At 45.9% G+C, this 25,518-nt stretch overlaps 1 protein-coding gene across 2 annotated transcripts; it reads right to left on the bottom strand.

Moving 5' to 3' along the window:
• Nucleotides 1-255: 255 nt before the first annotated feature.
• apoba (apolipoprotein Ba) lies at nucleotides 256-24,871 on the bottom strand. 2 transcript variants are annotated; one of them, XM_019348548.2, is made up of 29 exons: nucleotides 24,720-24,871; nucleotides 24,141-24,182; nucleotides 23,628-23,740; nucleotides 23,439-23,542; nucleotides 23,135-23,282; nucleotides 22,205-22,351; nucleotides 21,793-21,917; nucleotides 21,640-21,716; nucleotides 20,063-20,519; nucleotides 19,649-19,799; nucleotides 19,396-19,542; nucleotides 18,264-18,475; nucleotides 16,093-16,300; nucleotides 15,848-16,018; nucleotides 15,558-15,761; nucleotides 15,100-15,264; nucleotides 14,823-15,028; nucleotides 14,564-14,740; nucleotides 14,317-14,447; nucleotides 12,490-12,697; nucleotides 12,218-12,390; nucleotides 11,961-12,136; nucleotides 11,742-11,863; nucleotides 11,279-11,652; nucleotides 3,243-10,778; nucleotides 3,031-3,142; nucleotides 2,797-2,829; nucleotides 2,496-2,682; nucleotides 256-2,379 (listed from the first exon to the last, which is right to left on the bottom strand). In XM_019348548.2, exons 1-29 carry the CDS (start codon nucleotides 24,772-24,774, stop codon nucleotides 1,231-1,233), a joined length of 13,110 nt encoding a protein of 4,369 aa, XP_019204093.1. In that variant the 5' UTR covers nucleotides 24,775-24,871; the 3' UTR covers nucleotides 256-1,230. The 2 variants fall into 2 exon arrangements, with proteins under 2 accessions (XP_019204093.1, XP_019204094.1); XM_019348549.2 differs by having other exon boundaries at nucleotides 23,628-23,737.
• Nucleotides 24,872-25,518: the final 647 nt, after the last annotated feature.

The raw sequence follows: 25,518 nt of genomic DNA, 5'->3' as shown, positions 1-25,518 counted from the left end.
ATTACACATCTGGATCATTTTACACCGACTCACGACACATTAATAAAGAGGAGTTATTATCATCTACAATAACAGTGCATCATCATCATCATCATCACCACAGGAGGTCATGGAGAGGTCGGTGTTTTGGAGCAGACCTTTTAAAATAAGACTGAACAGTTCCTCTGTCACAGCAGCTAAAGCACAAAACAGGACGGACACAAACAATTCTCCTTATTTAATAAAAACTAATAATAAAAATCTGAACCTGTGTTATTGTGTGTTGATATTTTTTCTTTATTTGGACTGAAAACCTCAAACACAACTAAACAAAAGAAAGACATAAAAGATCATAAATGTGGTGCTTGGCTTTGAGCTTTTTGTCATGCATGGAAAAATGCTTATGCTGAATAGAACAGTTTTAAAGCCAGCCAGCATCTCTTTCCCTGCTCCTCACTCCACACTGGACCTAGAGAGTGTTTCTCTTCTCGTCAGACATGGCTGAATACCTTCTTCAAGTCCAGGAAGCACATGTTTGGCAGATTCTCCTGTCTAGCTCCCTGGTGTAGAGCTTCCCCATGGAAGCTGAGGATGTTGCACCACACCCTCTGGTCCCCCCTTCCTGAAAAAGAGGGACCACCACCCCAGTGTGCCAATCACAGACATTACAGACTGTTGTTAAAAGAAGACGGGATGTTGCAGAATTTTCTTATTGTACCTAAAATGGTACGTTTTCTCAGTTTAGCCGTTTGATATGTTTTCGCTGTTCTTCTGCAGGTAAAATAGAAGTTTATTAGATTTTCATTTCCTTCTGTTTGTTTACATTTTACAGCTTTTTGGACTTGGAGGCTGACTGGGGATGAGACACAGGTGGAACAAAGGAGGCCGGAGCAGACAACCTAAAAACAGGAAGTAAACCAACACGAGAAAACTGATCTTCAAAGTTTAACAGGAAGAAGCCAAACAACAAAGGAGGAAATGAATAAGAACCACAGAAAGCTTCGATGCTTCTTATTCTTATAGATTTCTGATGTTATTTGTGTAAATGAGTCCAGGAGTTCAGCGTCTGTTTAACTGAACACCAACAAACAGCAACGTGCAGGCTGAACCACATTCAGTGAATCTCACAGAAGAAACATGATTTATTTTTATTATTTATGAATATCACTTTAAAACAGTTTTTATTGTCAAAAAAGGGGGTTTTCAAATTTTTCATCCATTATGAAACCACTTTATCTTCAAAGTTGTGATTCACTGCCTGAGCGGCGTCGGCCATTCGCTGAAAGACCTCCAGAGGAAGGGTAAAGGTATCTCAATGTCCATCTTCTTATCGCTGACTCTAACGTAGGGGGCTGTGCTCTGGGAGACCCTGGTCATTACAGCCACACCGGCATCAAGTCCCTCATAGAAGCGTACCTGCAAAATACTGATGATCCTGCTGGTCCCATCATTTACTCGCTCCATGCTCAGAGCATTTAAGGCTTTCTGGGTCTTGAGTTTGATGAGGTCTCTGTACTCAGTTGTGCACCTCTGCGCCTCCTCGCTGTGCTGTTCTGAAAACTGCAGAACATCTGCATAAATGGCATCAACTTTGGAGGAAATTTCAGAGTTTTGATCTTGCAGGTAGGCGAGGAAACTCTCAGCTTTTTCAGCAACGACGCGTAAACATCCAGCAGCTGTCAGGTGGAGCACGTTGATCACCCTGATCACACCCTCTCTCAGCTGGTCCAGAATATTCCCCACCTTATCCATGATCTCATCTCCGCTAACAAAAGCATCACTTCCAGGTACGGCGAACCTGATTTTCCTCATGTCTGTAGAGATGTTCTCCACGAGGCTGTTGATCCTTTGAATGGCACTACGGGCTTCCTGGACCGCTTCCATGAGAGAGAGCTTCCTCTCCGATCCCGGCACCATGAACCGTGTGTCATTCAAAAACTGCAAGGCTGCATGTAGCAGCACATTCATGTTGTTTTCACACTGTTTCATGACACGCTTCACCGTCTCAAACAGCCTGTCTATAGCATCCTGCACACTCATGGACATCAAGACGTCAGAGGCCTTCCGGTAATTATCTCGCGCTCCATCAGCAAAGTTTTGGACCCAATCCTGCAGTGTGGTACAAGACACGGGAACCTCGTCGTAGGCTCGCTCTATGGCGTAAGAAAGTGTGTTTTTCAGCTTCTTGCTGCCACGGTTGATATCAAAGCCAAAGTGGGAGGTGTGATACTTGTTAATGCACTTGAACACAGCGTCTGTCATTGCAGGAACTCTGTGCTTGGTGCCTTCCATCACATCCCACAGGAAGTCCCGATTCCATGAAGTCTGCACGATGAATTTTTGCGAGTTTCTCAGTGAGACTTTTGCAGCGAAGACATCGGTATCCCTCTCTGGAGACGACTGAGAGTTAGGGAAGATATCAAGAAGAGTATGATTTTAAACAGAGCATCAAACAGTCTGGAAAGCTGCACTCACAGTAACAATAATATGAAATAAAAGAGTCTGAGATGTAATACCAGGTATCGACTGAACAGCTTCCCATACAGCTGTGATGGAGACCTCCTCTGTAAATGCACTCCAAGGAAACCAGATGATGGCGAAGACACGGATGCAGTGATGCCATCTTTGCGGGAAGCAAAGCGGAAGCTCACATCTGTGAACGTTCGGCTGCTGATGTCAACGCTAAGAGTGTGACGAGGCTCCCTTTGAAACAGACACACCGTTAGTACAGATATGCTCCAGTTCATATGTGATAAACACCTGACAGAGAACTATGGAGAGATGTGAAACATCAGGATCTGGGTGAAATAAACTCACAGTGACTCAGCTGCTGAGACTTGGCGCTTCATTCTGAAAGAAAACGAGCGATCAAGGGTTTAATTCCAGACTTTGAATGTTTATCGGATGGGATCTGAGACAGTTCATCACAGCTTCTGATGCACTTTAATGATGTGCATGAAATGTTTACCAGTGTACAGAAATTGGGAAACTTATTTAAAGTTAAACCAGTGTTTCCAGTCGACTCTAGAATGCAGCGTTTATCTAACTTACCGGACATTTTGTGCCAAAACATGTTGCCAGTTGACATTTCCATCACTGTGAATCAATTTGCCCTTCCCAGTTAGACTCATTGCCCCATTATCATATCCCATGGTTGCATCAGCTGGGGAAACATGGGCAAGATTAGGTTTTATATTGCCTTACATGCAGTAATTCATACAAATGTGTGGTATCAGGTAAAGTGGCGTATGCTTTAGTCTTACCAGAGAGGTCGTATTCCAAGAAGTTCATGGTAGAAACACATCTGGATTTCAGTGAAGTTAATAGGTCAGAGTCCTTTTTCTCGACACTGGAAGTTGTCAACACACTATAAATGGGAGATGAAACCTTCACAGAGACGCTGAGGGCACCAAAAGATGGGATAAACACACTTGAAGGCAGATGGAGGGTCGTTGCAGGGATTTCGATTCTTTGCTCTGGAATGGTGATGGCTGGAAGGTCAAAGTTGGAAATCTGGCGTGCGATGTAATTTAGGCTGATGGTTTGCTCCCCGATGGTCACTGATTTTGGTAGAGTAAAAGGCAAGACTGTGATTTCATATTGTGGTATCTTAAATGAAAGGAATGATGTTTTTCCCTGCAGGTACTCTGTGTTAATATCATAACCAGGCACTGACAGTACTGGCAGGCCAGGCAGCATGATTTCAAAGGCCTCAGTGCTGATCACCCTCGGGATGCTGAGGTTTTTAGGATCAAGTGTGAAGGGCTCCACATGCAGTGTCGTGAATGGTACGTTAAAGGCAGGAACTGAGATCACAGGGGGAAGTGTGAGATGATCCGGGACGTCAGGGTTTTCCAGACGCTCGTCTATGTTCCTTACGGAGCTCGGAATTCCTTTGAGCCATGAAGGCACTGCAATGCTGATCTGAGGGACGCTAAAAGTGACACCATTTTCCAAAAGTGTAAACGGTATTGCATATTCATGGCCATCCATGCTCTTTGTGTACACAATACTAGTAGAGACATTGAGGAATTGTAATTTATTCATACTGGTGACCTGATCAAACCTGAGCACATCCCAGAGGGTATTCTGATAAACAGGAATCTTAACTGTCTTCAAAAAAGCAAGGGGACCTTCTACTGATCCAGCCAAATCCAAGCGCACTGCTGATTCATCATTGGACAGCAGTAAATGATGAGCATGGACGAAAGATGCGAGCTGTTCCTTAACTCTCCAGGTGAGAGACTGCTTCTCTGAGCTGATGGCCAGGTTAATGCTCTGAATGAGTCGAGCATCACCCAAACTACTCGGCTGGCTCGCTTCGAGGTTCAGTTTGGTCTTGAAGGTCGTTAAAGGAATAAAGTCCAGTTCTCCTTTAGCGACATGTTTTCCATTTGTTGTGAAAAATGCCAAATCGACATTGTTGGTGCTCGTGCATTCAGCCGTCGCAAAAATTCGCTGCAAGGAAACCGCCAGAGCTAACTCCTTATTCAAGTCAAACAGGAAGATGTTGTTGGAGTTTCGTTTTTGTTTCTCCTGTTTGTCGAGGTTTGAGTTTAAGACAGTTTTGACAGTTGAACGCAGGCTGTTGGCAGTGAAGTAGAAACTGGCTTTATTCTCTAGATCTCCAGAAAAGTTACAGCCGTTCACCATCGTGATGTCTGTCTTCCCCTGGGTGCAGGTCTCCAGAGACACATAAGAAGGAAGTGCTTCCAGTTCCCAGTTCATGTCAAAGTTTCCTGCAGCCTCAATCAGAGGAATGCTAAAAATGTACTTTAACTTTTTCTTGGATGCGAGATTTGTCTTTGTCTTGGTGTTTCCGATGAGCTCTTGATTCAGCTCCAGGTTGAGGAAGGGTAGCTTGACCTTTGCAGTGTTGGTTAAAGAAGCTTCCATGCCCCTTTTGTTGAGGTTGACAGCACATTCGTGGTTTGCATTGATGTTGTCGTGCTCCAGGGAAACAGCTGAGGCCACTTTTATTCCTCTCGTCCTCGTCAAGCTGGAGGTGCCATCGATTTTTATGTTCAAAATGTCAAATGCTGACGTTGAAGAGGTGCCAAAACGAGCAACAATGTCAGACTGATTGTAAAGGCCTGCGCTGGCAATGAACGAAATCACAGCGGATTTGAAGGAGAAATCAAATGTCATGTTACCCATAGCTGGGATCGCTATGTTGTTCTGCATGCGTGGCAGTCTAAAAGTGGGCAAGGTTACTTCACTTAACGTTTCTGGAACATGAATGACAGCAAACTTTAATAATGGCAGCACAAGCGTATAGGACGGCACAGAGAACCCCAGAGCTGGGACTTTAAAGCTTGGGGTTCTGACCTCTTTGGGAATGAAATAGCTAAAGGCCGGCATCTCGGCTCTGAAAGGTGAAACCTGTATATCCAGGATTGGTATTTTATATCCGGGGACTCTGAAGATGCTAGGTGGCAGGCTAGATGTGTCAGTTCTGTGTTTGATGTACTGTGGCCTTGCTTGGTTGTATGAATCTTTTAAAAATGCAACCACTTTGTCCCGAAACTCTTCAAACTGAGCCTGGAGGACGGTGGCTTTGTCGCTGATTGCACCGTAGATCGGTTTAAGGTACAGTTCAAAGCTGTGGGTGTCAGGGTTCTTGTAATAGTGAAGCTTCAAGTTCATGTCAAATGATTGCTGAGGTGTGGTGAGCAAAGTTTGGAATCCAGCATTTTCCCACAGCGGAAATTCTCTGACTTCAGGGGTTTTAACCTGGAAATAAGGTATGGTCATCTCTGGGATAGAGAGCGGAATCGTCAAAAATTCCAAGTTAGCCTCTCCGATTGCCGAAGAGTGGAAGAAGATGTCCATATCATTGTTTTCTGCGGTGATGTTGTGACTGTACTTGTACTGATTGAACCTTGCCAAAGCAAAGCAGGACACGTGCTGTTTCACAGAGTTTAATGCAACACCACAGTCATGCTGCAGAGCTACCTTTCCAGTCAGTCTCAGGGGAAAGAAAACCTTCGAGTTTACTTTATTCTTAACATCAAAGGCCACCTCAAATGGATGGATTGTGAACTCCAGCGAGTTGGACATGGATCCAGTCAGTTTTCCATTGAATTCAACATCGTGATAGGCTGTGAGTGCAACCTTCAGGTCCCCGATATCAGCCACTCCATCTAAAACCAAAACACTCTTCTTCACAGATGGAATTTCAGTTTCACATTTTGCATCAATGCTAATCCGATTTAAGAGCACTGATTCAGCTCTTAGCGTGTGCTTGGCTTTTAAGGCCTCACAGTCAGTTTCTCCAACAAATGTTAACTTTGCAGTGCTGAAATTTACATCAAACTCCATGTTGCTTTTGTGAGTGCCTTCATCAGCGTAGTCATAAATCGACCACTTTCCATTTCCAGTAGTCTCTCCAGTCACAGTGACTCTGCCAGATTCTGCAGAGGCTGCTATATTCTGTCTCACTGATGCCTGACTTGAAGTTTCATGTGACGGGATATTCAAGCTGTGGTTGTAGGTTGTGGCTACGGCTGCATGGACTCCACTCTTTAAAGTAAGGTCCATTTTACTGACCAAGTCTGCTGTGTACATTTGGGTTGCAGCTCTGGCGACAGTCTTGGCAGAAGCCTCAGCAGCGGTGCCAGTGAGTGTCAGGGATCCTTCGTGGTCAATAGCAAAGGCCATGTGTGCAGCCTTCAGTGTTTCTGTGAACTGCAGCTTCTTCATTCTGGGAGCCTCCAGCTGAGCTGTGACTTCAAACGTGTACTCCAGCGGCTTGAAGTGCGACTTGGCATGAGACGCAACGGTGGCTGTAAACTGTGGGTTTTTTGGTGTGGATGTTGAGTTTTCAATTTTTCCTGTTGTAACGAGAGTCAGGTCTTCCGAGTACACCCTAAATTCTCCATGGAGTTTTCCAAAACGTGGGACACAAATGTCACTGGGAATCCTGGGATAAGTTATCTCTGGAATTGGGCGTGTTAAGACGTCAAAGCCTCTCCACTGTAACTTGGGAATGTTGATTGCTGGAAATGTTATTTCCGATAGAGTTATTTCTGGGAAGGTGAGATCGGGTAGTTCAGACAGGTAGAGAACTTTCAGATCACCAAAGATTTCCTCTGGGTCAGGTGTTTGGATCTCAAAGTCTCTGATTTCATCTATCAGAGCAATGATCCTAGCTTTGAGCTCATCGACATCTATCGTGAAGCCAGGGATGGTGAACAAGTTGAGGATGGTGAACCGAGGGAGTGAAATTTGAGCTGGGATGCTAATGTCCTGCAGATTCTTCATGTCAACTGTAAAGCCTTGAATAACAAGATCAGTGAGAGGTACTGTAAAAGTAGGAACTTCAATCTTACCTCTTTTCAGTAAGCTCAGAAGTTCATCTACAGCCTGCTTCGTCTGGTTAATGAACTCATTGTCCTTTGCTGTTTTTACAATCTGCTCCATCATTTGGTTAAACTTTGCAGACATTAATTCAACAATATTTCTGTAAGACTCGCTTGCTCTTTCGAGGAATAAATACAGTTCGCCTCTGATGTCCATGTCAACAATTCTCTCCCTTGCATCCTCGAGGATATCCTGCACCTTCAGTTTGATGTCGTTGTAAAATGTAGTATCGATCACATTTTTTAGTCTTTTTAGAGCATCAGCCACTTTTGTGTTTTTTAGTTCATCCAAATATGTAAAAATGGAAGTTTGGATCTCTCTGAAAAAGTCCCTAACAGCCTCAATTTTTTTCACCAGCTCATATATTTTAATCTGCTCGTTTATATAGTTTGTTAGTTCAGCAATCTTCTTGTTAGCGTCATCAACAAAGGCACCGTACCAAAATGTCCTCATTGATTTAAGAGTCGAAGAAATATATTCATTAAGGTCATCGATGCTCTTCTTAAAGTCGATCGCTCTGAGCTGATTTGTCACACTGGACAGAAATTGCATTATTTTATCATAAATATATTCAAATTTGACAGACTTCAAAGCTTCTACCAGTGTCTGCACAGTCTTTTCAATTTTAAACTGCTCGACCAGAATCACCACCTGATCCATCAGCTGTTTGAATATATCATCAAGGTCGTATTTTAAAACAAGATCCCTGGTGTAGAAATACACTTCATTGATTTTGTTGGGGATTTCATATTCATCAATCCAGTTGACGATAACATCATGGATAGACTCCATGACCTTTGCTATCTCCGAAGGGGGGATATTATAAGATAACTGCTCAACATACGCAGCCCAGTCAATTGAAAGGAGATACTCCTTCAGATCCTCAAAAATCGACTTGATGTTAAAATCCTCAATGACTCGTTTCAGTTCTGATAGTTTGGTTTTAATCGTCTCCAAGATTTCATATTTGGAGTCTAGCTCCTGGAGAAACACAGCACCGCTTATCCGGAGTTTCTGGAAATCGATCTGTTTCATAATGTCCTCGATGATATCAAGAACTCTGAGAAATGACCGCTTAATTTTATATTGGTCATCGAAGGCCCACATGTGATTTCCGACATCAGAAAGAACATTTGTTATCTGGGCTTCAAGACGTCCACCCTTGATGTACTCTTCAACGGAAAAAACAAGCTTTTGAATTTTGGTAATGATGTCCGTTACTGTAGTTTCTAAATTCTTCCTCAGATTCTTCACAGCAAGCTCCAAGTCATTCATCGTGACAGCGGAGGCACCGATCCAATCATCAAGTTTCACTTTCACTTGATTTACTTTGTTCTCCAACTCTAGCTCTTGCATGAAGTTACTCACTTGTGTCGGCAGCCGTTCTAGCTTTTCTCTAAAGTTGCTGATGAGCCCATCGATATCGACGTCACGGATGACCTGCTGCAGTGACTCTAAGGTTTGTACCAGTGTGTTTTTGAGCTGCTGAAAAGCTGCAGGAAAGCTCTTGATGAGTGGAATCTTGATGATATGACAGTCATTGTTCTTATCATACTGCAGGAAACCAGACATGTTGAATTTTGCATTTTCTCGTAAATCTTCTAACATTACTGCCGAAAACTCCAATTCAGCTTTCTCTGGATTGTTGGAAATACTGGTCGCCTGGTTGTAAGCACGGTCGTTCAGTTTAGACTTTACTTCCCAAGATAATAATTGATCGCTTGGAGTCAGGAAACCTTCAAATATGTTCTTTAAACCAGCAGAGGACTCCCCACTTGGAAGCTTATGAGCTGTTGATATGCCGCTTTTATGTGCAAATGAAAGAGCTAGGGGCTCAGCTTTCAGCAGCAGCTGGCTGTACGTGTCTCCGGTGTGCTGCCCACGTAGATTCATTTCTCCCGCAGCGTTGAAACCAGCATCCACAGTGAGGCGAAAAGGCAGCGCCATGGTGCGAACGCTGCTGTTAAACCGCACAGGTGCAGAGTTTACCTGTGCCTCACAGTCTGATGTTAAAGACAGTCCAGCAAACTCCAGTTCACAGCTGTGACTGAGCTGGGCGTCCATCACGTTTCCAGATGTGCTGTATTTCATGGTCCCAGCCATAGGTGAGTCATAGGTGAGTTCATAGGTATGTTTGACGCTGTGTTGTTCTCTGTAAGCTGCAGTCATGCTTCCACGGAGAGCCACCTTAACTGGCTCGAGCCTTACGTGACCCTCGTGGTTCAAAGCGATGTCATAAAACCTGAGGTCATTTCTCATATTGAATCGTGTAAAAAATGGCTTCACATCGAGCTTGGTGTCTTGCTTGTAGTAAATATCGTCACAGATGAAGTTGTTTGACTCGGAGCGGAGGCTGAGAGTCCACAGGGTGAGGGTGAGTGTGTGGCTGTTTTCTGTTTTCATCTGTCTGAGTGTTCCTTTTGTGTTTCCGGTAAAACTCAGAGCTCTTCTGTCCAGCATCATTTTCACGCTGCTTAATGTCGTTGCGTCGTACGCATATCCCTTCAGGTCACCGTAAAGCGAGGCTTTAGCAGCTGTGACTTCACCCTCGATTTTCAGCTCCCCTCTGCTCTCGTCACCCATCGCTTTGGTAGTGGAGGACAGGGATGCTCCACCGCTGTCTATCGCACAGTTGAAGACATTCTCCACTGTCACAGGACTGCACTGTATGCTGTTTATGCCACTTGTGGTCAGACCATTTTTTCCAGCTGTTACAGAAGCCTTATGCCAGACACGCCCTGTTTCAAAGGTGAGGGAACCCTCAGAGTTTACCTGAAGCCCATTTGAATCCAGAGATCCTGATATCAGGGAGTATACCCTGTTTTTGTCATCATATGCCTGGGATTCAATTGTGAGAAGGGCCATTTGGTTGGACACTCCAAACTCAACTTGGTTACTTAGTGATTCCCCCATGGCTTTGGCCAAGGCGCTGCACTTCAGGGTCAGCTGCGCATCCTTATATCTGAGTTCTGCCACATGCTGGAGCATGTCCCTCTGAGCGCGCGTTTGGGACATGATGTATAACTCTGAGTTTTTGCAGACTCCACGGACTGTGTTGTGAACTTGTAGGACTGGTGAGTCAAACTGCAGAGTGGATTCTCCTCGTCCTTCTCGATCTAGTGGGCGTAGGTTGTAGCTGTGAAGGTAGGAACCGTTGGTGTGGAATGAACCAATTTTGAGGAGTCCGTTGACGGTGCCATCTCCTGAGACTTCGTCTGAATTTAGGGAGGAAGTCGCATGAGCAGAGTAGTAGAGGGTGGCTTGCAAGCCTAAAGCACTAGAAGCTTCCATCTTGTAATTGGCTCTTGCCTTGAGTTTGTCCGTCACCCTTAATGTTTCTAAGACGCTGACGCTTGTGTCGATGAGGCTATGGCTGAAGGAGCTATTCAGAAGATACTTGAGATTATCATCGCCTCTTCCTGACATCATCCCGGTGCCTTAAAACAGACACAAATGATACTATATTAGTATGCAAACATGGAAACATGACGTTTTACCTGCTTTAAGACAGAATGTTGGTAAGTGAAAACTCTTCTCACTGCACCATCAGGGCTTTCCAGGCACTGATTGAGAGGTGGTGATCTTACTGAAGTGCTGTTGCTGCACTTGCAGTTTGTTTTGGACCACAACCCAAATGTGCACTAACCAGTAACAGGAAATGAATCTGCAGAAATATCACGGTACATGGAAGTTTTCAGAGGACCCCACCGGTTCGATCTCTCTTTGCCGTAAAACCAACATAGAGTCTAACTCAAACTGATCTTAACAAAGACCAACTTAACAGTAGTATGACGCTCTGGCTGACAGGTGCATGAGCCTACCACACGTGCTGATTTAAATACTTCGTGAGCACAGAGCTCATTGTTAACCAGCCTCAATCTTATCCTGTCAGATTTCATGGAGTCTTAAGTGACTTGACAGAAGAATAACTTTTTACCTTCAAGCTTGTATGACAACAGGCTGAAAGGTGACTGAGCCATGGCCCTGAACTGTGCAGTGTAGCTGGGGACATCGGCGGTGATGTTGCCCCCAGAGATCGAGCCTTCCCAGCTGTAGAAGTTGCTGCTGATCTTTGTGGATGCTTCAGCCAGACCGAGAAGGGGGAGAGACAAATCCAGAGACGGTGGTATGGTGAACCGTGGGAGCTGATAGGCCCTGGGTGGGATGTACAGACCTATCTGTGGTAAATCTATGAGGGGCACTGACAGGGAGTTTGGTACGTTCAGCTCTTCTGACTTTTTGCCTCCAAGTGGAAGAGGAAGTGAGATGGCCATCTTGTCCTTGTTGAACTGGTACCGGAACAAAGTGTCGCTGTTGAGGTAAAATGAAAGGTGAACACTGAAGCACTGCAGAACAGGTGGAGCCCATTCATATCTGGAAGCTGATTTTTAAACACTTACGACTGCAGGAACAGTTTTTCTGGCAGAGCTGGCAGAGTGAGATCAGAGAGGCTTCTCTTACTTCGCAGTTTTGCTAGCGTGGGGATGCGCGCCGTCAGTTTGTCCAGCCATATGTTACCGGCCTTCAAAGTGAAACAAAGACCCGTTAGATCTCAATGTAAAGCTGTAAAACTCTCTGTAAAAGCTGCGTAACACTCTGAACCCGATGTTTTATGACACCTCGATTCCTTTTGTGATGATGTGACGCAGTTTCATGTCTGTCTGCGCCACCCTCTGGTCCAGGATCTCATCAATGAGCTGTTGAAGCTGCCTGCGATGATCCTCCACATTAGGGATCATTTTCTGCGTCTCTGAATTCAGGTCAGATTTCAGTTCCACCTCAAACTTGTCATTATCTGGAGAGAAAATCCAGAAAACCCTCAAATGACTGAATCCATGCAGCTGTCCCCTGTATTGATGAAAGGAGGCACAGTTACCGTATTTTAGGGAAGCTTTTTGCTGGTATGATATCTCAGAGAGGTGCACGATGGTCTCCAGGTCCATGACCACATCTTCATCCTTCTTTAAGTTTGCAGTGAGAGATGCATCAGCTTTCAGAGAAGGAACGACCATCTGGAGTTGCAGCATGCCATCATTCATCATGCTAAGCCTGCATTTAAAACAAAGACGTGTACTGTCGGCTTTCCCATCCACTCAGCACAACCGAAACCTCAGAAAGGACCCAAGACTCGTTTAATGAACTCTGTACCTGGCACGTCCAACAAGCGTCAGCTGTGGGATGTTCTTGTTGGTGATATCGACGGTGATGCCCCTCATCTTCCTCTCAGCACCGCTCTCAGTTAAAACCAGTTTGACTCCTGCTTCCACGTCATAGTCAGGAATGACGACCTCAGCAGAGACGGTGTTTTTTAAGCGATTGTATTTCAGAGCTGCCGAGGCCTCCGATGAATCGTCACCTGTTAAGATAAAAATTAAAGTAATTAGCCGGCTGTCAGCTGCAGGGAGCAACAGGTGGACTTTTATCCAGTATGCACAGGAAAAGAATACATGCGTCAGCAAAAATGTGCTTAATTTTTATGAATTCTTTCACCGACGCATTCGGGACCATTACACCTCAAAGACACTCCAAAATCCCTGACAACAGTTTAAAGAAAACAAGGATTTACATAATGTGTACTTTATTGATCCCTGTAGGGAAATTCCTCTCTGCATTTAACCCACTCACTCAGTGAAGCAGTGGGCAGCCACCAATCCAGCGCCCGGGGAGCAGCGTACAGGGACAGTACCTTGCTCAAGGGTACCTCAGGGTAGCCGTTCAGTGGATTTGAACCCCTGACCTTCCGATCATGGGGTGACCACTCCTACTGAGCTATCCCTGCCCAGATATAAAATATGATTTAGACAGATATGAGCCAAAGTAAACACAGCACCCTTTGTTTTGTGAGAACGACTCATATTTGTTCATGATGCTGGGAGAGCTGGGAGAGCATGATGGTTTAACCCAGTGGTTCCCAAACTTTTTTTGCTGTGACCCCCTTGTTTTACAAGAAAAATGTTCGCGCACGCACAAACACATCCTCCAACCACACACACCCATATTTTGCTCCATTGCGGTTTATTTCACACCTCAAACATTTAGTAAACAATTAAGCAAATACAAGTTATCTGCAATAACTTACAGGTAGTAAGAAAATAAACTACTAATTCTTTTACGCTACGTCCGCACCTACACGGGTATTTTTGAAAACGCAGCTGTTTCGTCAACACGTAAACGCCGTTTCGAATCACTGAGAACGGAGATTTTTTTTAAACTTCTTTTTTGCATTTACGTGTGGACGAGGATTACAGAGTCCGTCACGCAACGTCAAAGGTATGTGCCTCTTTTCACGTCACGCTGTGCGCCACGTTATTGTTTACATGGGATGAATTGCAGAATGGCAGATAGAGACAAAATACTGTTACTGTTAATCTGACTATCTTCAGGTTTTACACGCTTACATACACACGCAGTTACTGTCCCTGCATTTAGAAAGGCAGAGGCTTCACGGTGTGATTATTTTACATGTAGTTGTTTTTTTCCCCTGTGTAATAATGTTCAACATTGCTGTCAATACATTTTTCAATCCCTCTGCAAAATGGGTTCAAAAACATGAACAACTGTGGGATACTGTTTGTCTGTGATTTAAACAGCCCAGCGCTGCTCCCGACGAAGGGAAACTAATTTTGCAGGGGAGACCTACCTCAGCACTTGTGCAGGTGAAGCCAAAGGGAAGATATGCTTCACCATATTTTCTAGTCTTTGGCTTGGAAGGAAGTTGGTTTGGAAACATATTCAGCGATGCTTCATCTCCTGCTTTGCGTTTGTGTGGCCGCCCCGTGCTAGCAGTGTCCAAGCATTGTTTTGGTTTTTTTCCCTTTTCATGCCTCGCCCCCCCCCCTGCAATGGCTCTGCGCCCCCCCTAGGGGGCGGGCCCCACACTTTGGGAAGGTCTGGTTTAACTTTATGCATCCTTCTCAGTCTTATGAACTGAGCTTGCACACAAACACGTCCAGACATCATATTTAATAGTGTTACCTTCTGCCTTCAGGGTTAATTTCAGCGTTTCCACCTTATGGCGCCCTCGTTTGCCCTCTCTGACCGTTTCATCGGTGATGGTGGCGGTGTACTCTGAAACTGTTCCTGTTGGCTGGATTTCAACTGCAAACCTGAAAGAACAAACTCTCATTAATCCAGGATTTGTTAGCTGTGTGGTAAAAAGCAGCATTAGATCTCGAAGTCAAATCACAAAGGATCAACTCAGATGAGCTGATCGTCTTCTTACCTGGTTTCTCCGGTTAGGGGGGAACATGGTGCCTGATCCACAGATGTAGGATTGGAGTAACGCACTCCTGTGCAGAGCTTCAGACCACTGAACAGAGGCTGGCAATCGACTGAGTCGGTCCGGTCTCTGCATGGCCCTGTCGTTGTTTGACCAGATGACAGAGACAGCACCTTGGTGCTGCATTTCAGAAAGAACGTGGAGTGAGGTGAGTGAGAACAACACAACTCTGTCAAACAGAGAAAGACTGTGGGTCACTGACCTCACGCTGAACAGCTGAGTGTTTGACTGAGGAGCAGGGATGGACAGTTTGACCTGCCTTCGGTTAACTGTAGCTTTAGCATTAAGGGAACTTTCATGGTACATGTTGGTGTGCATCTGAATCCCGGCGTCCACGTAGTCTGGAATGTGCACGCCCATCTGGGTGATGAACTCCAGTCCAACCGAAGGCATGAAGGACAACTCAGTCTGCAAAGGCACAGAGCAGCTGTAACACCGGGATTCATGACTTGTAATGTGATGAAGAGCAGCTAACATACCGCTGCCGAGGGCGTCAGGCCTCCTCTGACACCTGGTGCAAACACACCAGCCAGTGAGAACTTGAGAGGGAAGCCAGATGCGGTGGGTAGAGCAAAGGCATTCTCCATGAAGATGTAGTGGGCAAAGACTTCATTGTCAGTCCTGGATATCAGTTCAGAGAACACCTTTTGGAAAGAAAACAGGAGAAAACAAACATGATGGGAGAGTCCACTATCACATCTGGATCCTCTAAAAGCACCACAAAGGTTGCTCCAGAGGTTCAAACCTACCCGAGTAGTTTTTAGATCCTAAACCTAAGCAGCAAATAAAATTAAAAAGTGAAACAAAACTAATGAACTAAATCATCTGTGATTCTCTCCTGATGCTGGCTCCATCGAGGCACCGATGCACACTGAAGCTGTGTGCCACATCCTGCCATGATCAACACACCAAACGGTCAGGAGACAGAAAATCTCACCTGTGCAGGTAGTACCCTGATGAAGACGTGGTAGTACATGAACAGAGTCTCAAACATTTTCCTCATCTCGCCGGTCTTCAGATATCCAATCTCATTCCCCAAAAGCCGGAGGTAGGCGGTGGCTTCAGGCGCTGGAGAGGAGCTCACATCGTTCACAAGTCTCTGGATACTGTCTGCCATGTCTTTCAGAAAGTCTTCTGGGATCTGAGAGCACAGGACCAGTCTATGTTTCAGCATGTGACACAACATCTGCTCATGTGGTAGCTCCGTGTATGCGGAGAACCTCTCACCTGTCTCTTCCTTCTGTCTCGTTGGGGTGCTATTCTGTCCAAAATGGCTTTGAGGATCGGGGCTTTGTCCTGCGCCAAGTACATCAGTCTGGACATGGATTCAGGGAAGAAACCTCTCTCCCCAAAAAGAGCATCGATCGTCGGTTCGAATCCCGTTCCTTCAACGCCGACCTTAAAAAGAAGATTTTAAATGTTTGGACCTCGACAGAAAACTGATTTTTGTACTGCAGATTAAATAATAATACCTCAAAGATGTCGTAGCTGTAGTCAAACACCTTCAGCGTGGTCTCCAGCATCATCTCCTTGTGTAAGGTGTCGCTTCCATCAAAGATGATGCTGCTCTGGATTGATCCCAAGGAGGAGTCCAGCTTGTAGTTGCGGGACATGCCATCAAAGATGGCGCCTGTGGGTGACAGCTGGCCATTCAGGGCCAACTCAGTGTACTCCCTGAGTCTTTGGAAAGGACAATAAATGATATTTAATAGTGTTTGTTAATATAATGCAGAATCAGCAGCGCTTTTGTTTTGTTTTTTCAGTCATGATCAGTCGTGTACAGATCAGGTGCCCTCCTCTTGTTACCGTGGCATCTATCAGTCCAGAGTAATCACAGATACAGACTATACATGAGACATCTAGTGGTGAGGTGAAGAAGTGCATGTACAATCTGTGACAATATGAGCGTATTTTCAAACAAAGCTTCTTTCTCTGCTTTAACTTCCCTCAGCTGTGAAAGCCTAACGAGGGCTTTAACGAGGTAAAGAGCAGGGAAGCCTGGATGGATGGTTCCTGTCCTTTCTCCACTTTGCACTCTGATATTTGGACCGATACCATCTTTGCTCATTACACATGTCAGCCTCAGCTTCTGTTTATTTCTTATTTTTAAAGTCTGCTGCAGTACTGTGTAACATGGTAGACTAATGTGCCTGTGTTAATTCAGCTCCATATTATTGTGTGAAGTTGCACTGGGTTTGGATTGGTTGTGTGTGTGTGTGTCACATTTTTGGTGAGCCAATGGCTGGAATGGGGTTGGACTAATTAGAGGCAGGTGTACTTGATTGCACTGATACACTGGTCTACTTATAGCCCACACTACAAACACTGCTGTGTCATTTTGTCTCTCTGTGCAGGCCAGGGCCAATTATATGCCACAGCCTAAAGGCAGCAGAGTTGCAGAGGCTGGAGTGACCACTGGCTATATGCCTGCAGGGTGGTGGGTCTCAGACGACAACTTCTAACCCTGTTGAAGGCAACACGTGGAGTGCAACTGGCAGTGTGGCATAGCTGGCTCTGTCCTTGGGACTGTGTGTTTTATTTGATTCATAAATGGGACACTGGACTGTTTTATCTTTTATCTCTTGATTATTTGTCAATAAATTATCTTCTAGAATTTTATTGACTGTCATCTTTTTGCCCACGGCTGAGACGGTTGGTCAGACCTAGAATCTTTTTTATTGGGTGCGTTACAACTGTTGTTCAGAAAACTTCAGTTTATTTTTTACTTTACTTTGATTTCAACCAGCTAAAGATATGTGGCTGCTCAGCGAGTTTCTGACTTTGTCTGTCTGTAGTTTTGGTACTTAGTCCATTTAATGTCATCATATAATAACATAAATGTGTGAATGTGCTGGAAACATGAATAACATAGGAGGATGAGTTCAATGTGCAGGTAACACTGTTCCAGTCTGAGATTGTTTATAACAGGAGGATGTAACCACTGTAGCGTCGAACAGGCCACATGGTTTCTATCATTGCCCTGTAACCATCATCATCCACGTCACATCTTTGCCCTCAGAGTCAAACACACTTTGAAGGCTTGATGTTTAAAAACCTCAAGTGAACATTCTGGATGTTTCTATCGAACCATGCGTGACAAGCAAACAATGAAGCTGACATAAAACCAAGACAGCCGACGCTCAGGTGCTAGTAACAAAGTAGCCCCGCCCTAAATCGTTTCCAAAATGAACTTCATGTTTTCTTCAGTCAGACCTGAAACTAGAGACGGAGCCCACTGTCTTTCATCCTGTTTTCCTTCTTTCACCCCAACCGGTCGCAGCAGATGGCCGCCCCTCCCTGAGCCTGGTTCTGCCGGAGGTTTCTTCCTGTTAAAAGGGAGTTTTTCCTTCCCACTGTCGCCAAAGTGCTTGCTCATAGGGGGTCATATGATTGTTGGGTTTTTCTCTGTATTTATTATTGTGCTATCTACTGTACAATATAAAGCGCCTTGAGGCGACTTTTGTTGTGATTTGGCGCTATATAAATAAAATTGAATTGAATTGAATTGAAAGAGTTCACTGAGCTCAGAGATGACCATCCGCCTCATTTTCTCACAGACCTCTATACAATCAGATTTCAGAGGAGTCGCCCCCTGCAGGACATTCCTGGTCGTTCAGCACCTGCTTCATGGATGATTACTCACTGCTGTATTTGTGGTCCGTCGGAGTTCCTGATGTTGTTCAGGTAAGACACCACGAAGCTCCTGAGCTGCTCGTCCCTCGTGTTCTCCAAACTGCTGACGATGTCTCTGATGGTCGCTCGGTCCGGGCTCTTCATCAGAATCAGGAAAGCTGCTACACGCTTTTCTACGGGGCTCTGATCGTCCCGGTACACCTCCATGAACACATCTCTGACCTGTGACCAACCACACGGTCAGTGACACATGAATACAATCACGTGTGTACTGAACATTTTCAGAGTCAGAATCTGTTCATTTTGAATTTGATGCCAGCCTCACGTTTGAAATGGTTAGAGGTATGTCTGTGGGTACCTGCTGTGCAGGTGTTTGAACTGAGGAGCTGGACTGGTGTGTTCTTGTGTTTGTGGCTCCAGATGTTTCAGTGGTCATGACTGTACTCAGGTGCCCCCTGCCATACTAGCAGAGATGCTGCTTTAACCTGTAAGCTGAGAAGCTGTGGTGATTCCTCTCCTCCTCAACCCAGAGGAATTACCACAGCTTCTACTCGGCGCCAGTCCACCTAAAATAAGCTCAGAGGAGGTGGAGGTGTTTCTGGTTCAGTCTGAGCTCCCTGTGTGGATGCAGTGATGAGCTACGTTCATGATGATGGTTCTCAGACGTGTCCTGAGTCCATCCAGTGATTTCCAGATCAGAGTCAGCTCAGAGGGTCTGAACCCCACCAACATCCACCAACATCCATCAACATTCACCAGCATCCACCAACATCCATCAACATCCACCTGCATCCACCAGCTCTGCAGCTGTTTCCTTCACATTTCTCTGAGTCTGTTCTTCAGATCATGACGTAGATGATGGAGTCACTGATTCTTCTGACTTTATTAATAATGTGTCTGCCCTCCACATCATTACTTGCCAGCCTCTCTGACATGTTCACCAAGTCATGTGACTCATTAACCTCATTACCTGTCAGATGTTCCTCCAGCTCCCAGATTTTGTTGTTGCTTCTGGGAAAAACGTACTTAAACATGCTGGCTACAGATTTAAAATGAGCAGATGAGTCTGACATGTCATTTTTGGACTGTTTCAATCATTCCCAGATCAGTCTGTGTGTGTCCATGTAAGAGAGAGACTTTACCTCATCACTGACGTCCATCAGTCTAAAGGCCTGTATGGCTGCCTTTTGATGTGATAGTGGGACTTCTGCTTTCTTTGCACATCGTAAAATGGACGAGATCAGGCTGGGGCTGACGGCTTGCATGGCCTGACCCATGACCCCAACGACCTGCAGATTAGAAATCAACATTTATGTGGAGGACTGAAGCCCTGAGACAGCTTTCAGCAGAAAAGTACGTCCATGGATCCATGACTACACGACACGCTTCACGTACCCTCAGGACAAGGAAGGACATCTCTGCAGGGTCAGGAGGAAGGTCAGAGTCGTAGTGTGGGACTGAGCAGTCGTTTAAGAGCACCTCCATGAACTTTGACACGTCTGTGAGCACATCCGTGACCTCCGGCATTACCGCGTTTTTATGGAACCTGTGGATAAAAAAGAGTGTGGTCAGCTGCTCAGGTCAGATGATGCGTGATGCTGCAGGTTAAAGGCATGACTGAGATGGAAACTGTTATGATCAAGGGTGTGCTAAACAACACCACGCTGTCTGCCCGGCATGGTGACGACCACACCCTGTCGGCCTTTTATGGCTGACGACGGTTTCACCTCCGTGTGTGACACTGAGACTTGGGGACCATGGGTCTCCCTCTAGTGGTCACCTGAAGCACTGCATCATAACCTCACTTACTTCTTCACTGTGTTGGCCAGAGCGTACATGATGGGCTTGCTCTGTTTATACTGAGCCATGCTGAGCATGTCTCGCACACGTGCAGCATCAGGGTCAGCCTGCAGACTCAGGGCGTAGACCAGAGCGTCTGTCTCCAGGGAAACGCCGTCGATGGTCCGGATAATCTGCAGGATGGCGCTGGTGCACTCTGAGGTCCCGCACTGGAACAGGGCCTGCCAGGTGAGCCAGCCTGATGCCGCTCGCATCTCAGGAACCGCCCGGCTCAGGGTCTCGTTCCTCAGGGCGCGCAGGCCGGATACCAGTTTATGGAAAAGCCCCGCCCTTTTTTGACCCTGGTCTGTGCCTGCTAACGTCACCAGCTCCCGTAAGGTGGTCAGAACATCTTCTCCCGTCTGCACTGGAGATTTATCTTCAGGATCTTCAAAGTGAAGGGGCCTCACCTGGTCGCGCTCCACACCTGCACACAGACACATGTGGTGTCACTTATTCATTTCCCAGTCAGAGGTGAGTCTCATTTAAAAATGGACTTCAACAGTGGTTTATAAAACTTTAATGAAGACACTTAAATTATTTTCCTGCTGGTCATGTAGGGGTACAGCTGCCTGTTGCACCGACGTGTATGGATGGATGTGGTCACATGACCTCACCCACATTTCAAGCCTTCAGAATTCAGAACTGACAATATTTTGTTGTCCAAATTAAATCCTCAAACTTCACTAAAACTCAAAGTCAGACTTCTTGGATGATCTGTCCGTCAGTGACCTCCCAGCAGCCTTATTATTGGTCACATAATGTCATTAAAAGTCCTCAAAAAGGATCCAACAGCACAAACATGGTCCAGAGGTCCAGTTCAGGTGAAGTTAGCAGACAGCTATATCCACCTGTGTCACCATCCACCTGTCAGTCAAAGAGGCCACGCCCCAATAATGCAAACTTTAAGCCTTAAGTCAATTTAAACAAGTGTTACGAACCAGGAAATTATCTACAGAGACCAAACTGTTTGTGTATCAGGCTGTGACCATGTTTATTTCTGCTGTAAAGTTTTAACATCAGTCTGTGGGGGGGGCTCACTCACTGCTGCCCCTACTGGACACTAGAAGAACTGCATGTTTTGGTGCTTTTGGTGAACTTGATACGACTTCAGAAATAATGTGAAGGAAATCACAAAATACAGATGTGTGCAGCTGGCTGTGCTTCCAGAGGTGAGAGTTTTTTCTGAGTTATTTCTTTTATTTTTAGGTCTTTTGCAGACGCTCTACAGAGAAACATAAAGTTTGACAGGTTAGAGTAAAATGTCAATCACACATATTTCACCTCTGAAAAAAATGCTCGACATTTATAACTGAGCTGTCTGTGTGTATTAGAGCTTTTCCTTCTATTTAACAGTCTGTTACGGTTCTTATTGTCCCGGAGTGACTGTAACCACATCAAGGACTGATAAAACACTGATTCTGAACCCTCGTCTGGACTGCAGACAGAAGGTCAGAGGGCCGCAGTTTAAGTGTGAATCAAAGAAATGGCAGGTAACAATAATCCCCAGGTGTGAAACTCCACAGCTGACTGGAAAGCTCACTCACTGAAGTCTCTGTTGCTGGTCCTCCTGTTGCTTTGGAAGCGCAGCTCCTGCGTCAGCTCTGACGACACTGTGCTGTCCCTGCAGAGCAGATTAAAGCTGAGGCGTAACGGCGCCCTGTGCGCGCACACAAACATGCAGTCAGACGGTGACTCACGTGTGGGAGAGCGGCAGGTAGCTGTGGTTTTCTGTGCACGAGGCTGTGGTGATGTGCCTTTCCCTCCGATCAAACTGGTAGCTGCAGCTTTGAGTGCTTGTGATCAGCTTGGACATCGGGCTGTGCTGGAAACACAAACCTGACTTCAGAAAACATGTTTGCACCATTTAAACTCCTTTTTCGTGACTATTGTGAGACACAGAGGCTGTATTACTGTGACATTACTGTCACGATGTCTGCGGTCAGCCTCAGCGAGCTCACAGACAGGACAACATTAAGTAGAATAATTACAGGTGATGTAACATCATTAAGGTGTGTGGAGCCGTCTGAGTGCTTCGTGCATTTGTTTCTGCAGTAATCAGGAAATCAAACTGAGGGTAAAGAAAAGAACAAACTGCTTCTGAGTTCCCACCAGTCTTTGCAGCAGGGCCAGCGGGCTGTTGGTCAGCTCTCTGCTGTAGAACTGGTCACACTGGGACAGATCTCTGACCAGCGTCACACCTGTGGCAACATCACTGCTCGAGTTCACCAGAGTGACGCACTGACCGTGCACGGTGCTCTGAAAAAGGAGAAAACATGATAGTAGACAGATCCTGAGGTCACACAGGGATGGGCACAGTGAGCGTGGTCAGGGGCCAAACGACCCACACCATCACACCATCACACAGCAGCCTGAGCACCGATACAGGCAGGAGGGATCCAGGCTTTCATGCATTTGCAGCAGAAATCAGGAAATGGTTTCCCATCTGCTGTCGTCCTGTTTTATGAGTCTGTGTCAGCCGTAGCCTTTGTTTCCTAGTGTGGTCTTCTGCTGCTGGAGCCCATCTGCTTCAAGGCACAGAGATGGTCTTCTCATGAGTTTATTTGAGTTCCTGTTTCCTTCCTGTCAGCTTCCTGCTCATTCTCCTGTGGCATCAACAAGGACTTCCTCCCTGCTGCTGCTCACCGATATTTCCTCTGTAAGCTCAGAGATGGTTGGTGGGAAAACCGCAGCAACACTCAGACCAACAACCTCGCCACAGTCACAGTCAGTGAAATCACTTTTCTTCGCGATGCTGAAGCTCAGGTTGAACATCAGCAGGTCGTCTTCATCACGTCTGAATGCAGTGAAGAGGCGTTACCCTGCTGTGACCTTTGTTAATCTTGTGGATACAAACACATAGTCGAAGCAGGAAGTGGGCTTAAAACTCAAAACCTTCATGTTTTCCACTCTTGGTAAGTTTGAATTTCTTTACTGACAGAAAAAAAATCCTGATAAAAGAAATCTTTTCGTTTTTCCTGAAATAAAGTATTTCCTGTGACAACAGTGATTATGGTTTGGAGTGTTTCAGAGGATGCTCACCGTGCGGCTGCCCTGCTGCTCCTCCACGTCCGGCACCATGAGAGCAGAAACGATCCCTCTCTTGATGTTGAGGATGCCGATCGCTTCATCGGCCTCGGGGTAAAGCTGAATGTTGGAGACACCCTGCAGGGTGAACTTCAGAGGGTTCCTGGATGAACAAAGACAGTGAAACCTAATGTTTTCTGGGGGGAGCAGAGTCTCGAGTGTCATAAACCAGCCTCACTCAAAAATGTGCTCGCTGCTCCAAAAACCAACATGGCAGCAGCATGCCATTTTAATATACAGTCTGTGTTTTTGCACTCACCTTTCCATGGCGGCCTGGAAGGCGTCCGAGCTGGGGGCCGGCCTGAGGGTGCAGCCCCTGGTGTGCATGATGAACTTGCACAGGTGGGGGACCTCGACCTCCACCTGACGAGCGGCGATAGCAGAGCCACGGTCAGAGAGGAACATCGTGTCATCAGGTGAAAAACGGGACGCACAAACAGCTGTTTACCTGACAGGTGAGCGCATGGCCGTCTCTCAGGTCGGCGGCGCCTGTCACGCTGTTCCGGCTCTCTGTGCTGTACCGATACACGTACTTCCTGAAGGCCTTGAATCTGGATGCTGCTGCGGGGGAGGAGAGGGTCACATGGTCAGGGCTTTGCTCCTTTATGTGAAAAGACTTCGATGGTTGTCCTCTTGCTTCATCTCAGGACTGGCTTTCCACACCAGGACTCAGCAGCTGACCTTTGACCCCGTGGCAGGTGAGTGCTGTTCTAAGAGCGAGCAGCAGCTCATTCACAAACAGGACAGGAGTCCACGAGCCGCTATCTCCAGAAAACAGGCCGTGTGTTTATCAGTGCGCCATTGATCTGTTAGCAGGTCGATGTGTGTGTTTGCACACACACTCGGCTTTCTCCCGCAAGCAGAGAGTCCAGAGTTCTTTAAATATTTAATATTTTTCAGCTCAAACTTAATAAAAATGAATAAAAACGAGTTTGCATGTTTGAGAGTGAGGATGACTTACACTGACACGCTGGAGTTTGTTGGTCCACGTCCTGCTCGTCCTCTGGAAGAAAACACGATCAACATATTTAACAGTATTTTAATATTTGAGTAATGAGAGCGGCTTCTAGAGCCCAGAAGGACGCGATTATAATAAAACCTTAAAAAAGAGCCAAATATTTTAGATCACATTTTAGAAGCTTTCCATTAGAAATAATACATTATACACTCGAATATAAACATTTGAAATTTAGATTTGTTTGTGGAAAAAGTGATTTTTGCTGTGTTTGGAGATGGGCTGGCATGCGTCAGAGAGACGAGTGTTTCCTGTTTCTGTTCTGATGGGTCATATTCACACTTTTACAATATGAACTGCATGAAAAGCTGACGCGCCCCAAAGGGGACCCGTGTCTCCGGCTGGAGTCAAACAGACAGGTGGACGTGAGGACGACTACACCGCTGGAAGCACCGAGTTTAAAGTAGGAAAGAAAAAGAATTTAAATCAGTGAGAGAACAACTTTTTCATCCATGTAGAAAAACGGCTTGAGTGAGACTAACAGAGCGTCCTCGTGTGCGCGCACCAGGACGGGTCGGTACTTACGAGCCCGCGCGCAGCAGCTGAGCAGCAGCAGCAGACACAGCTTCCTGTGAGCCATGATGGGTTGCAGGCCTCCTCCACACTAACACAGCAGCACCTCTGCTCAGCGTTTATGAAGACCCTCCTTCTGTCCCGCTCAGAGGTCAAAGTTCAACTCTGCCTGGTCGTTACTTGAATTCATCCTTCAGAATTAAAGTCTAGTCTGTGACCAGCACTGCCCCCCACCCCCCTCCCGAGAATTCAGTCAATCATTTACATGATGATGAGACGCAGCAGGTAAAACCACACAGAGGTCAGAGTGGTGACATCAGCACGCTGTTTATTTTTTCTTTTATTCATCTTAATTCTTATATATGTACAAGCTCTGTGACCCCGCCCCCCCAGTGGTGATAAAACCCAGGTGTGACTTTACCTGTTTAGATGTGCTGATCCAGGAGCACGACACACCTCACAGACACAGGTGTCCCATTCAAAACACCACACTCACTGACTGCCCCTGTTTAACTGTAAATAAAAGATGGACATGGCCGCCATGACTGGTGTTTCCGGCTGTAAACGTGAGGTTTAACACGGGACTCTATGGGGACTGACTCACTGCTGCCTCTGCTGGACGATTATTATTATTATTATTGTTTGAATTTATTGTCAGACCTGAGCTGGGCTCCTGCTTTAATCACGCTGCTGTGATCTTTGCGTGTGAGCTGAGCTCTCTGGAAGCTGAACGTTGCACAACGCTGGACTCACCCATACCCTCGGCAGGTCAGAGGGAGTATATGAGGTGAATGAGGGACAGTTTAAAGTA

Source organism: Oreochromis niloticus, linkage group LG19, assembly GCF_001858045.2.
Source record: "Oreochromis niloticus isolate F11D_XX linkage group LG19, O_niloticus_UMD_NMBU, whole genome shotgun sequence".
Taxonomy (NCBI): domain Eukaryota; kingdom Metazoa; phylum Chordata; class Actinopteri; order Cichliformes; family Cichlidae; genus Oreochromis; species Oreochromis niloticus.
The sequence above is the reverse complement of the archived record's forward strand: the minus strand, read 5'-3'. Positions and strand labels throughout refer to the sequence as shown.

Bases quoted from the DNA above. Each gene is read 5' to 3' on its own strand.
- apoba (XM_019348548.2), bottom strand. From the start codon at position 24,774: ATGGCTCACAGGAAGCTGTGTCTGCTGCTGCTGCTCAGCTGCTGCGCG. The intron at 19,800-20,062 runs GTAAGTGAGGTT...TTTTATCCACAG, and splicing joins CTGGCCAACACAGTGAAGAA to GTTCCATAAAAACGCGGTAA. The intron at 12,698-14,316 runs GTAACACTATTA...TTATCTTAACAG, and splicing joins ATTAACCCTGAAGGCAGAAG to GTGACGATTCATCGGAGGCC.